The sequence below is a fragment of the Heterodontus francisci genome, chromosome 36 (assembly GCF_036365525.1).
Source record: "Heterodontus francisci isolate sHetFra1 chromosome 36, sHetFra1.hap1, whole genome shotgun sequence".
NCBI classification, from domain to species: Eukaryota; Metazoa; Chordata; class Chondrichthyes; order Heterodontiformes; family Heterodontidae; genus Heterodontus; species Heterodontus francisci.
Genome location: NC_090406.1, coordinates 33,391,715 through 33,406,299, shown reverse-complemented (window position 1 = coordinate 33,406,299; position 14,585 = coordinate 33,391,715). Strand labels below are relative to the sequence as shown.

General features: G+C 38.5%; 1 protein-coding gene across 11 annotated transcripts in view; it reads right to left on the bottom strand.

The window, feature by feature from the left end:
- Positions 1-14,585, bottom strand: part of LOC137351735 (phosphatidylinositol 4-phosphate 5-kinase type-1 gamma-like) — a 214,556-nt gene that overhangs the window by 99,661 nt on the left and 100,310 nt on the right. For all 11 annotated transcript variants that reach the window (XM_068016487.1, XM_068016490.1, XM_068016486.1 and 8 more), the window contains 4 exons: positions 7,897-7,928; positions 7,692-7,784; positions 5,977-6,107; positions 2,712-2,829 (listed from right to left, as the gene is read on the bottom strand). In XM_068016487.1, the coding sequence (XP_067872588.1) occupies positions 2,712-2,829; positions 5,977-6,107; positions 7,692-7,784; positions 7,897-7,928 (374 nt within the window). The remainder of the gene's footprint in view (positions 1-2,711; positions 2,830-5,976; positions 6,108-7,691; positions 7,785-7,896; positions 7,929-14,585) is intronic.

The following is a 14,585-nucleotide window of genomic DNA, read 5'->3' as shown; positions in this document are numbered from 1 at the left end:
GGGTCTTGGTGCAACATTATACTTATCAGTGCTCTCCTCTGAGTTGCCACCATGGAAACCATACTTACTCAATCACAAAAGCAGTTCCAGACAAAATATGAGGTCTTCAGCTGTGCTTGCCTTTAACAATAAATCTCTAACTTGTGCTTGCTAATTAAATGACTGAATATACTTGATACAAAATGAGATTGTCCCAGAGGACTGAGCAGGTTTAATGAGTCAAGTACCTTCCCTCCCTCCCTGCAATTACTTCAGGCTGATTCAGGCCACTATCTTGGACTTCCATCAGAAGGACAAACACTGAAATAGCCGACAATATAAAAATAAGTTTATACTGTCAATCTTAAATCTATCAATTGTGCTGCTGAAGGATTAAATCATGCAAATTACAGGCAGAATAGTTTGATTTTCGATTAGCAACTCCACAAATTTGAACCCAACGGCATTTCCTGGCACATGAAATTGAACTCATTGTCCAAGGAAAACAGACAAAACATTAACCAACAAAAAAAAAGTTGCTCTGCACAGAAAACACACCAATGCACACTTCATGACTGTTTCATTTTAAAATGAAAAATTAGCTCTGTTGGTAAATGTACTATCACGGTACTGAGTCATTCAGGACAAGACAATCCCACACAAAAACCGTGGTCTGTACAGAGTTACCAATATTCTACAGCTGGTTTTAGTGCTCTTGTACTGGGTGGGGGCGGGGGGAGAAATTCATGCGGGTTTCCCATTCCTGATCGTTACCTATAGTGACGCTTGGTGAAAGGTATGTCTGTGAACATCAGTTCAGAACAGGATCTGGGTCAGCTGCAATGACCTTCAGAGTGGAACACTAGCCACCGCTCAGTCTCAGCTCACAGGTGAAGAATAGTCACAAGCAAGGTGCCAGAGGGGCACTATAGAAGCATGGCATGGCACAGCACAATTCCCCCATATCTTACACATGATTTGCTTCTCTCATCTCCACACACCGGTGGGATCACTGTCTTTAAAATCAACCTAAGCTGACAGCAATGGTTTTCAGACCATGGAAAATACTTCATTTATGAAGTTCCACAGGCAGAGTCAAGTCAACCAAGATGATCAGTTTAAACCAACAGTTTATGCTATAAGTACAATGGCACAATTGAATAGAAAGATCACTAGTAGTAATTAATGCTCAATATTTTACTGCATCGATATCTTACTGCATCTTACACATAATCCTCCCACACAGTGGTACAGGATATTTCAAATACACTGCAGTGAATCAAGATTCTCAGAGCAACTGGCAGTCATTATGAGGTACATGGTAAAATTTATTTTCCCACCATCTTCTCCAACTTACGTTGGGACAGAATTCCACAGAAACCCAGTGCCCATCAACTAACCACCCAGATGGCCATTCTTCATTTATGACCCCAGAAAATGAGCATTAACAAGCTAATCAACAACAGAGTATCACAGCTAAGCATCTTTAAGCAACATCCATACACTGATATTTTCCATCGAGGGTGCTGGATAGTGATAGGGAAACCTGATTGATTTGCTCCCCCCTTACTAGCCCAGGTACATCATTGCGCTTAACTGTAAAAACACATTGAAGATAGGCTTAGTTGTGTCTAAATGCAATTGTTGAGTTTTGGCATTTGATCAACCAGTTTCCCAGGTGCATAAAAGTAAGCAGAGTATTAAGTTTGAAGATATTAGAAGATACAGATTAATCAGAATAACACATTAGTCAGAAGTTAAATGAGTATTAAGATGGGGAGGAAAGATTCAATGTTCTTCAAATGTGCGTTTATTTTAGCTTATAAGATTGTTGCACTAATATTGCTGCAGCTAACATTTGCATTTCCTTTAACTGTAGTCAAAAGTTATTTAAGCATCAGAGCAATTTGAAAATTTTCTAAAAACAACAGGCCCGGAGGTACAAATTCACTGAATCTACTAGCTGGAAATTATAGGTTAGTTTACTGCTTCTAATCCATTTAACCATCTGTCTAAATACTGCACAAGGTAGTTTCTAAATATCATAAATATACCAGTAATCAGCTTAGAACCAGTGATGTTAAGCATAGCTGCAGGCACAAAAATTACCTGCCAGATTTGAACCATCAGGCATGAACATATTAAAGATGATCTGCAAAGGATTCATACTTTTTAGACATGACCTTAATTTCCACAAAGTTTTATTGGGATGGGGAGGAGGGGGAAAGCACAACACCATTTGAAAGTATCTATCTATATAGAATCTAGAGTGATCGGTAGGTTCATTTAACACATTTGTTACCAAAAGCAAACTTTATAGGAAAAATCAAATTTAAAACCAATACATTGTAAAGTTGTATGACATGTTTTTCTCCTCAAATTTCACTCTTCACCTGCTACAGAACTGCAATTACAGATTCCTCACCCTAGGGCTACATTGTTCAAAATACTCTCTCCAGAAAAAGCCCAAGTTTGAAAGGGTAAAGTCTTCAGTTCTATTATTGTATGATCTTATGCATCACATGGACATACAATATATGTCTAAAAAAAAATCACAAACCCAACTACCCTCATTTACCCTCACTGAGTCCCATAACAACATTACATGCAATTCAAGAAGAAAGGGAGCATGAACGATCTTGTATTCTTGTCTCAAGCAAATTCAATCAAAAAGGAGCAGTTATGGTATCCAGTGCATGAGAATGCCCAGCACTTAAAACAACCACACTCACCAAATAGTCATCGGGTCGAATGCCAAAGAGTTCCCTAAAGTAACGAAATGCCACTGGAGCATAGGTCTTGAATCTGAAGTCAGGGAAGTGATGCGCTGGAGTCAAATTACTACCTTCACTGTAAATTGAAAGAAAACTTGAGTGCCAAAATATACTAAATTAAATTGAATTACACTTACCATATGTAGCCAAGTGTAATCCCTGTTTGCAGCATAAGTTCAACAAAGCACTGATGCAATTATCAATTTGCCTCTGAATTTAAACCCACTGAGAATTGCAGGAGTCCCAAAATACAGAAAGTAGCACACAGTATAAGTACCCTAACAGTGCTAATGCAAGTTTATACGTTACATACACTTATAGATGCATTAAAATAAATGGTAACATAATGAGTCCCCGTTTCATTACATTTCAATGCAGCAATTTAATAACACTATCTCTGGAGGTCTCAACACACCAGTGAGTGATTCAGACATCAGTGAGAGCCAAACTCAACATTATAATGTAATTGAATTATTACAGCAACTTTCTTCAGCATCACCACTGCAGATTCCCTCCAGTGTTTCATCTCACCATGCTAGTTTTATCTAAACCATGCAACAAAAATCAGTAGTGAAAGTAAAAATGTTTCTAAAACAAAGACCCAAATAAATAACTGATCAGCTTCATGCAACTACCTGGACCATTTGATACAATTACAATGTGAAGCAGTTGTGTTTACATCAGGGCTGTCATCCGATTAATAGAATTAAATCATGATTAATCCCTCAATTAAAAGTTTTGATTGCAGTTAATCTTAATCACATTAAATTGATAAAAAATTCTACACCCATTTCATTCAGGTTTCTTTTTATTACTGATGCTATTATATAGAAAAACTCAAACTGAACTCTTAAGAGTAGTCTATGACACGACTCAGCTTGATAATAGATACAAGTAATGATCTTACTCTTCAATAAACCATCAAAGTTTTTAAAAAGTCTTCCCAAGAACAAGCCCCTTTCTCTTGTAGTGTTCGCTCCATAATGTTTTAACTTATCTTTATTTTTTTGCCCCTTTCAATTGCCTTCTGTTGAATTTTAGTTCACTTGAATCACAATTAGTCTTTTTTAAATTCGCTTGACAGTTCTATTTTTACTCTTTTTAGCTCACTTCCCAGTTAAGGATGGGCTTCTGCCCTGCTAAGCCACTTTCAGCCTCTCTGCTACATCCAACCCAACCTGGCACCTTTCTGCCTTGTCACCTAACCTGGAATGACACTTCCCAGCCACTCAATCAGGTGGCAAGTGCTATTGCCCCCCGAATGACAAACCGCCTTCATCTTTTCTCATCACTTGTTCTTGCAGGGGTCAGATGGCTTGGAAGCAATAATGACAAGAGTAGGAATCAGAGGATTTTGTCAAGTAAACAAATAACTTTATATTTTTAATTTGAAGACACAAGAGGAAGGTTAAGTGGTAATATTGAACAGAGCTCCTTTTTTTTTTTGAAACCCAGTATTATTTCCCTAACTTCCTTGAATAATGTATTAAAACATTAATTGCCAAAAAATGAATGTTGTTACCACCGAGGCGGGAGTAATGCACTGTCAACTCAGTCCCATTACTCCACAGGGGTCACAGCATATTATTAAAGTTTCCCACCTACTGAAAATTAGCCAATGAAACACTTTATTAACCTCCAGAATAAAAACAAACGAGGTATCTTTAAACAACAAATTAACTATTTATTAATAAACTAAATATTAAATAATACGGAGATAAATCTATGTCTGGAAAGACTTTATAACTTCCTTATTCCTCCTAACCTTCATGCACACACACATGTATTCAAAACCAACGGTTAACCGGTTCTAAAATGATGTTTTAAAATTACAGCTGCTTCTTAGGAATAATAAAACAGCTGTGCTGTAAGTCCTGGTTGGATACTTTCCCGGATCAGTGAGATGTCCCAGAGTTGAATAGCCAGATGCCACTCGAAGTCTCCAGGTGAGCTGATAAACAGTCTGTAATGGATAGGCATTCAAGGCACTTCAGCTGCAGTAGCTGTCACACAGATACAAGGAGTATAACAACAGGTCTATTTAGATTTTGAATTAGCAGTCCAAGAGTAGAAACTTTACTGAGTTTCCAAAACTCCCAGAAACACAAAAGACAACAGAAAGTCACTCCTGAGGCAGAGACTTCTTAGAGATGGGAGTAAAAAGGAATTTGCTACCTCCAATAATGCAAAGATTCCTTTCCAGGGGTCTTTTCCTCTTTAGGCGAAACACAGCCTGTAGGCCAATGTAGATTTTCTGCTGAGAGAGACAAATCCTTCCTTCAAGGAGAGCACGCTTCGCTAGTCTGCCAGATCAAACTGGTTCTAGCCAGTCTTTAAACACAGTCAAAATGATACAATATGGCATGTGACCTCTCTGTGTTGCCTAGGAAACAGGCTTGCAGCTCACAGACAGCTCCCAGAGGGACAAACTCAGTCTTAAAGGCACACAGACCACCCCCATAGTTTTTTTTAAAAAAGAGAAAAAAACACTTGCATGACAATGTACTAATCATAGAACGAAACAGCAATTAAATTGACAGCCCCAGTTTATCTACATCTTATGTCCTCAAAGTCCAAAAAGCACTCACAACCAATGAATTACTTTTGAAGTGCAGTGGTAATGTAGACAAATGTGGTAGCCAAATTGTGAACAGCAAGGTCTTGCAAACAGGAGGTGAGCAGCAGGAGCAATTAACCTTTTATCACAAGAAAGGTGAACAACTCTTGCATCTGATGAAGTCAGTCTGACTCAGTGGTAGCACAGTTACCTTTGACTTCAACAGATGTGGGTTCAAGCCAGATTACAGGACTTCAGCACATCACAATGACAATTCTATGTGCTGCCAAGGGAGAACTGCATTGAAGGTGCTGTCCTTTGGATCAGACATTCATCCAAGGCCCTGTCTGCCAATCAGGTGGAATTTAACAATTCCATGGCACATTCAAAGAGGAACATGAATTTCTCCTTGTGCCCAGGCCAGCATTGCTCTCCTAACCATTAAGCACGGGTTAACCTGATCATTCATTTCATTTGATGTTTGTGGAATTGACCATCACATTTTCCTCCATCACAGTGGCTGGACTTCACCTGTGGTTAGGTGCCACTGGTCAAAGTGCTTAACTAAAATAACAGAAAAAGTTCAATTAAAAAGGCATGGTAAGAGTTGCTTGCTTCAATCAATTATATGTGCCCAAAAATTTACTTGAGTTAAGAATGACTTGCCTAGGAAAGAATATGCTTTCAACCACGTAGAAATCTTGCATCAGTACATCTCTTTCAGGCTTTGAGCTGAGGTTTCCTACTGTGTATCCAATACCCAGCTGAATGGCTCCTTTAAGAGTAGATGAGGTTGTCTGCAACATATGTAGGATCAGGTTAACCTTAATCTGTACAATGTAGCACTGTGGTCTGTTTACCTCATGCCTTGAAGCTTGTCTAGATTTTGAGCAAAGTAAATAAGGCTTAAAAAGGTTAAAAAGGCCAACACTTGATTTCATTGCTGTGGGAACTTCACTAAAAGTTAAGGCACTGCAGATAGTTTTAACAGAAAATGTTTATCAGCTTAGCAAAAATTTCTCAACTGAACAGATATCCGCATTATCTTTTAGCAGAACTGAAGCAAGTGTTGACAAAAGCACATTTCCACAGATAAGGCACACTGGCCCAAGATTTTTGCATTATAAACAAAGCACCCATAATTATCTTGTGTTAGTTGTTAACGCTGCTCTTTAAAGGCAAGGTTAAGCACAACCATTTGATGGCCTTGACCCTGGATGCTTATTTGGATTATGTAATGAGACCAGCAGGCAGGAAATTATGCCACAAGTTGATAAAGGAAGGTGCTCCAAATTAGTCTCTCAGCAACATGTCAAACATGTTCTCATCATTTTGTACAAAATTTTAATGTTAGAAATGAAGGACATAAATCAAAGGAAGGTTGAATTCGATTTAATTACTGTATCTTATACCATCCAACCAAAACAATACATACAATGGCTTCAAAGCTTACGAGGCTTATTTTAAATAATTACTTAGTACACCGCTTAAACAGCTAAACATGTTCACTTTACATCTCAAAAGCCACTGGTTTGAGTCTCAACAGACGAAGGCCCCTGGGAGGGGGGAAAATCATATTAATTTGCGGCTGGATCATTAGACTGCATCTCAGCAGCAGAGACGTAACTGACGTGGGCCAGCTTACTGACAAGATCCCAAGTCTCTCACTGGTATGGCTACTGAAAGTTCTTAGTACAACTTCTACCCCACAATATCCTGAAAACATTGCTAATAATTGTATTCAGTAAATCCTTTTGACCCTGTCACTACAGAAGATGGTTCAATTAACGCAAGGGAAAAACCCTGCACTTAATTACTGTACCTTCGAAAAATCTGCATTGTTAAAATTGTTCAAGCCAATTTCCATGAAGAGAAAAGGCTGGTCAGAAAACAATTAATAAATACACAGAAGACTATGCATTCAATAGATAACACAGGTTAACATTTCAAGTCAGAATTCAGACTTTCAGTTTTGACAAAGGGACTTCATTTGAGATATTAATCTTTCTCCTCTCTTCAAACAATGACACACTTGGCGCATTTCCAGCATTTTTGGTATTTGTTTCAGATTTGACATTTTAAGTTATTCTTTTTATCTCGGCAACTTAAATGATTGCTCAGATTTAATGATGTGCAGGGTGTGCCCCTTTGATAAATTATAATGGGAAAGTAGGTAAAGAGCTAACCATTTTATTCTGTACAAAAATGTTTTAAGTTGGCAAATTATTGCTTTATAATTCACAGATAGGACTTAACATATTAAACTCTATTTTCTTGTGACATAACAATTATAGATGTCACAAAGCAAAACAAAAATGAACAGACTAAGAAAGCCTGTTTAATTTTAAATTAAATTTGTATATAATGTAGTGACTGAATACCTTTTTGTATGTAGTTTCCCCAGAAGCATCTACTCCCCTGTGTCCAATTTTTTTGCTTGCAGGTGCATCTGTATTTCCAGATGAAGAGGGCATCTTGAAAAGAATGCAAGATATTAAATATATTGGTAACAACTCTGTACAAAGTACCAGTCATTTCTAATTTTATCCGTGAGAAATCTGTAGTATAGCTGTAAATGCTGCTCACCTCAGCCAAGCCTGTTGTTCTACTGAAAGATTCTGCATGTGAAGAGAAAAACAAAACATTTAAAAGTTGTAGCATCCTACCTGAACAGGAATTGAGACTATAGGAATTTCTCTTTTGGGCCTCCTTATCTCGAGAGACAATGGATACGCGCCTGGAGGTGGTCAGTGGTTTGTGAAGCAGCGCCTGGAGTGGCTATAAAGGCCAATTCTGGAGTGACAGGCTCTTCCACAGGTGCTGCAGAGAAATTTGTCTGTTGGGGCTGTTGCACAGTTGGCTCTCCCCTTGTCAAGGAATTAAGAATATAGAAACAGGAGTAGGTCATTCAGCCCCTCAAACCTGTTGCACCATTAAGTTAGATCCTGGTTGCTATGTACCACAATACCATGTACCCACCTTTGCTCCATATTGATATAAAAAAAATGTATCGGATATTTATAAATACATACAAGCATTTCCCTGCTCACCTGAAGACTGAAACATACTACAGTACAGTTCCACAGGCACTAGCACCCCTGATGCTTCATCCATGGGGCCATGTATGCCAGCAGGTCCTTGTACCAAGACAGATCATCACAGTTCAGCCTGACCCTGCTTTCACCGAATGAATGCACATGTGTGAACATGACGAGATAGCAATTAGGAGAAAGAATCCTAGATGATTTTCACCCCACTAATCCAGGGACACTGAGACCAATTGCATCTCCCTGAGCTTTGGAGTTGAGATTAGCCAACTCAGGATAGGAGCTGTTTTCTACGCATTAAATAGGAATCTTCATATTATCAAATATTACAGACTTTTCAAGAACATTCGCTTTTACTACATTGGTGATCTCCACACTGCATATTGGGCTAAAATTACTGAGTTATTCAATGGCTTTGACCATTTAACGGAGTTCCATTGTCCAAGTGGAAATTAGATTAAGCACCAAGAGCTACAGCAGTATTCTGGGTCAAATTCAAATGATAAATGTAGAATTTAACTTTTCTGTTATGTCTGCTCAGCCAGGAAATCTGGAAGCAAACCAATTTCATTTTCTAGTGTTCTTTAGCACTCAATATTGAGGGATTTTTTTGCAATAAAATACTTGTCAGAAAACTTCAGTTAACGAAAGAGCTCCTCTCTCAATTAATGTTTGCAATCAGCAAAATTTAGACACAGATGTCAGTAGATTCTACTTGTTGAGATTCCTCAATTCCAGAACCATGCCACACATTTAATGGTCAAGCTATTTGTCAAGTTATCAGGGCAAAATGATTTTGTTCAATGAATAGCATCTGTGCAAACTTTCCCTTCTTTCTCTAGAAGGCAACTATGATGCTTGTTAAAATACAGCTCTTCAGTTTCTTACTCAAGTGACCATTATTCATGTTTATGTTATGTGATTCATGTTCATTATTCAAATCCAGACAGCGAATGCTGTCAAGGTATTCCATCTGGATTGTTTTGTGGGGCGGGGGGAGGAGAGAAAGCTGGAACAAAGAGAGAAATACGAAGAGTCAAACCTGATCCTCTCCTCTCCTGGAGCCCTTACATATGTATTTTCTGGCAGGGTCACTAGATAAACACCAGGTACACTGAGCCCAACTGAAACTGCCCCAGCCGACAAGTAGTTTTCTGACAGCACACCAATAGACGACCCTTTTGTCAAATCCCAGGTACACTCTGTGGTCATGCAAAATTTCCACTTAGCCCCAGATATTAACTCAAGGAAAACATAGATGAATGCAAGCCCCATATAAAAAGGTCAGATAAAATCAGTAAGTAACGATTAGATGACAAAGCTTGGGTTTTAAAAGCCTAAAGACAGCCGGAAAGGCAACAAAACAGAGAGCTTTGGGGAAAAAAAGATGGGGGGGGGGGGGGTGGGGCGCAGGAAATAAGCTAAACAAATTCCATTCATGCAGGAAGTCAACAGAAAAGACAGACAGACTGACAAAAAGAAAAAGGAGCCACTACAGAAAAACAACATTTTAATATTAACCACACATAGATTCTTACTGGGCATAAACCCAATACACACAAATTATATTACCATTTTCAATGCATTATTCCCAGATATACTCAAAGACTTTAACCTACTTTTCACAGTGCTTCACTGTCAAAAGCAAATATTCAGATCATATGGCCGGTTACGTTAATTTGTCCACCCAAGGAATTTCAATAAAATTTACTTCCATCCATGTTGACCCCATGTACACATGCCTCGCGTAGATGCAGCTCTACCCACATCAGAATTGGTATGTAAGCAATGGCAACCACCAAAACAGGCTACCCTATGCACTATAGCAGCATAGAAACAGAGTTACTGGGGATATATGTCCTGCAAAATGCAAACATGCATTCCACTCTATAAAGCTTCAGAAGCGTGGTTGACATTTTAGAAACACCTACTTCGTAGCTTTTATATTATCTAAAGGCTAAAGACTGGCGGGTCAAAGAGACTTAGCAGTTGGCAGGAAAAAAGACAGAAGTGCAAGGAGCAAGCCAACTGTGTAACAGCCCCGACAACCAATTTTATCTGCAGCGCCTGTGGAAGAGTCTGTCACTCTAGAATTGGCCTTTATGGCCACTCCAGGCACAGCTCCACAAACCACTGACCACCTCTAGGCACTTAGCATTGCCTCTCGAGACAAGGAGGCCAAAGACTGAAGAGATTGAGTTTCCTTTTTTAATTGTTTTGCAAAACCTATGAAGTTTACCCACTATTTGTTTTTTCCTTTAGCTTCAAACATGCACCAAGGCAGCATTAATGTTTGAAAATTTTCTGGTCACATTATTCATCTTTGTTCTGCAGTTTTTTTTGTTATGTACTGATCTTTGAGATTACCATCAATTTAAGGACTATAAGGCCCCAGATGCAGATCAAGCATTCCATGTGACTAACCATGTTGCACCATTTAAAGAGCCTATATATATCCATTTCTGCTGATCTGGCCACTTTCTGTATCTTAATTAGCTAAACATTCATAAACATTCATCCTCACTTATTACAAGTGATGATCAGAATTAACCGCCCAAGGACCAAAATCCATTCTTCGATAAATAATGCTGTAGCTCCAACTCCAACGCATACCTTATGTTCTATATTTTCATCTAAATAAGGAGAACAAAAAAAAGCTCAATGGATTTATTCTCTAATAATTCAGCCATACAGACCAAGCAAGTCCCAAATTCAGTCTTCTGTCTTTCCCAAGTTAGCTGATCTCAGCTGGATCAGCAGCAGGGGCACTAGAATTGTCCGTAACAGCCCCCCATATTGGGATGTCCACAGTCAGCCAAGCCATCTACTCTTGATCACTATCCAGTAAGTCCTGTCAGAAGTGAATGTATGTGGACATTCAATGAGAATGGATCATCTGTGATGACCCTGAAGAATGAATAACTTGCCAAAGTTCAAAGTTCATGCATGATTAACGACCACTTTGGCAAATTACTTGACAGCAACTGGTTTCCATGGAGCTGTACCTCAATGAGTCGACAACTTCAAGAAAGGAAAGCTTGCAGAGGAAAAAGAAACTGGGTATTGAAATTATACAAGAAACTAGCTGGGAGGGATAATGAAGCCTTTTTACAGCAATCTTAAGAACTGAATCATTAACAGACTTTGTCCTCTTATTTTCTGTTAATTCAGCTTCTTGGAAATTACAAGCTGAATTTGGGTATCATATGATTCCCAAAATGCCTTTACGTTAATCTGTTTTGATCAAGACTTAGAAAGTTACATTGTATTAAATTCAAAAGGACATATGAAGCAGAACACAAACTTAAGACAGCCACAGCTTTGATGTGAACTGATTCAAGATCCAAAATTTAATTAGCATCAACATGGATAGCAGGCCAAGAAACCACAGCCTTAGCTTGCTACATTTGTAATTTTCTGAAAGCTGCAATGCAATAAATGACTGTTAAACACTGCCTATTGTTTCCACAAGTACAGAAACTGGAATAACTGCTTCTCCTTTCTTTACATGAAATGTCAGCAAACTGTATGGCAGATTTGTTATGAATTGACCTGCACAGAAAATCACTGCCCCACTTCTAAGCAGCTCTCAGCTATAATAAATCTTTTCCTTGTATCACGTAAAACCGGCTTATCTCTCACGAGGCGAGACACAAACAGCAGCGTCCTGAATGCAAGTACCCAACTACTCTACAGTACTACACATTTCATCCTCCAGCACACTGCTCTGACTGCCTATGGATCCACCCCTCCCCGTTCCACCTTCTGTAGTGGAGCCTTCAGCTGCCTTGGTTTTACTACGAACTCCAGTTTTTCATTGGGAGGTGTTTGCTAAAGTATTTTCACTCTGCCAGTTCTTCAGTAAAGTACTGAAACTTTTATACCAGGCAAATCACAATTAGACCAGGGTGTCTAAGATCATAGTGTTATTGCTCAGAATGTTTGGTAAGTTGCAGAAGTATTGAAAATTTTCCTGAACACATAATTTTAATATACATTAAACCCTTTGAGTGTATTATCACATTCCATTTCAAAATGCATTGAAAACTCCTACATTAGGCTCCAGCTATAGAAAAACACATTTAAAGAATGTCAACAATGAAGTGCAGTACCTGCTATTTGGCAGCCGCTGTTTTGATAGGATTTGCCAAAGTTATACATCATAAAATGTTAGCTGGTAGAGTAATACTGTTAGATAGCATTTCAAAAATTAATACTGTAGTTATAAAAAATTAGTCTGCATGCACTTTCGGAGTTCAGGGCACTGAGCAACAGTGCCATTGTGGAACGGCCTGTTTCTATGGTGTGCATTCTATGCAATTCTACATAGCCTAAATTATTAACGCTCCATTGTGAGAGCCTGCAGCAATGTTTGGCATAGATAAGAAAGGTCAGCTAATATATTTGAAATAGTTAATGAATGCTATTAATGCAGTTTGCATGTACACTATTACAAAAAAAAATTAATTTTGTCTGGTCAGAATAGGGGGGGAAATCAGGAGGAAAAAAAAGTGTTACGGTTACAATCAAGACAGATGAATTTAGTTTTAAAACTTTATTTTGCTTTTCAGAAGTACAATAACTTGCATTTATACTGGGCCTTTAGCATTGAAAAACATATTGAAGTGCTTCACAGAAGAGAGCAGGAGCAAGTTCCAAGCCTTTGCAAGAAATGTAGGAACGGACCAAAATCAACAGATGTGTTATAAGGATGCTTTTACAAGTGGGGAAGGAGGTAGAGAGGCACAGTCCTTGGGAAGAGAGCTCCAAAGAATAAAGCCAAAGCAGAAGGTTCCACCACAGAAGGTGGAACAGAGGGAGGGGTGGATACATAGGCAGTCAAAGCAGTGTGCTGGAGGAAGCAGGAGGGGAGATAAACCTAGAGAATGTTCCTTACCCAGATTAAAAGTTTTACAAAACATCAGGCCCCAAATTACTGATACTACCTCTCAGATATTGGATAACATTTAACAGAAAAAATACATTAAACATCCATCACAATTTGGCTCTTAAAAATATAAGAATTGAAAAAGATAAAACTACAAAATGAATTCCCTGCAATTAAAAACAAACTTTTCTTCAGATTTGATGCATGAAAACCCCAAACCCCCACCCAACAGATATATCCCACACCAGAGGTTTACAGAAGTAGTCAGGAAATCAAGTGTTAATGTGGAAGGAAAGTCCAAGGAATTATTTATTATTTAAATTACCCCGCACCATTCTATACTTCAAAAATGGCTCAAGAAAATTACTCTACTTAAAAGAATTGTAGATTAAAATGTGGAAAGGTCTTCTCCTCAGAGCTAGATCATTCTAGGTCATAAAGAGAAATTGTCAAGCCAGCGAGCCGATCCATAAACACCAAACTCCAGGATGACATATTAGACTAGCAGCTGGATTCTCTGACTACACAACCAGCACTTCCAAGGCCTAAACTTCTTTCAGTCTGGCCTGCTCGTTACCAGCATCTTAAATCAAGCAAATTCTTCCAATAACCAATGGCCAGAATTCTCCAGCAAGATTTATAAAGTGTGTGCTCTCCCCACACCCTCAATAATTCATATTGGTGGGTTAGACAGAACTCTTCATTAAAAAAAGTACCCAAATTTACAATACCTTGTCGTTACTACAAACCTGGCATTAATCAGTCAGACATTCCAATGACATTGTATTAACTGACAGGTCAATGTATCGTCAACTTGTGCTAGGAAAGGGAGGGAAAACATTTTAAACTACATATAGCTATCAAGAATGTATATCATACAAAAAGCCTGCACATTCCAAATCTCCATTTCCTTTACTCACTACTCAGTTTAAGAAAAAAGAAACAAACAGCAAAAACAAGCCATACATTCAGCCCTAAACATCCAATGCTGCATTTGCAGCCAATTTTTTCTCCACATCCTTATTACTTCACTCAAAATTACACAAGAGTTAGACTACAATACACTGCTTAAAACTCATTATCCAGGTTTCCTTCCTGAAGAGACCTCAGTACTGCACAATTTGGAAATTTAAGAAATTATAAATGCATTATATATGGATACAACCTGCCCCCTGATCTTGTGTGGAGGAAAATTCCTTCTTCAGAGGATTTGAACGCATGTGAAAGCAGCAGGGAGAAGAAAATCCCAAAAAGTGTGGGTGCGAGAACACAGCCCTGTTTCACACCACTCAGGATAGGAAAGGGCTCTGATGAGGAGCCACCATGTTGAATTGTGCCTT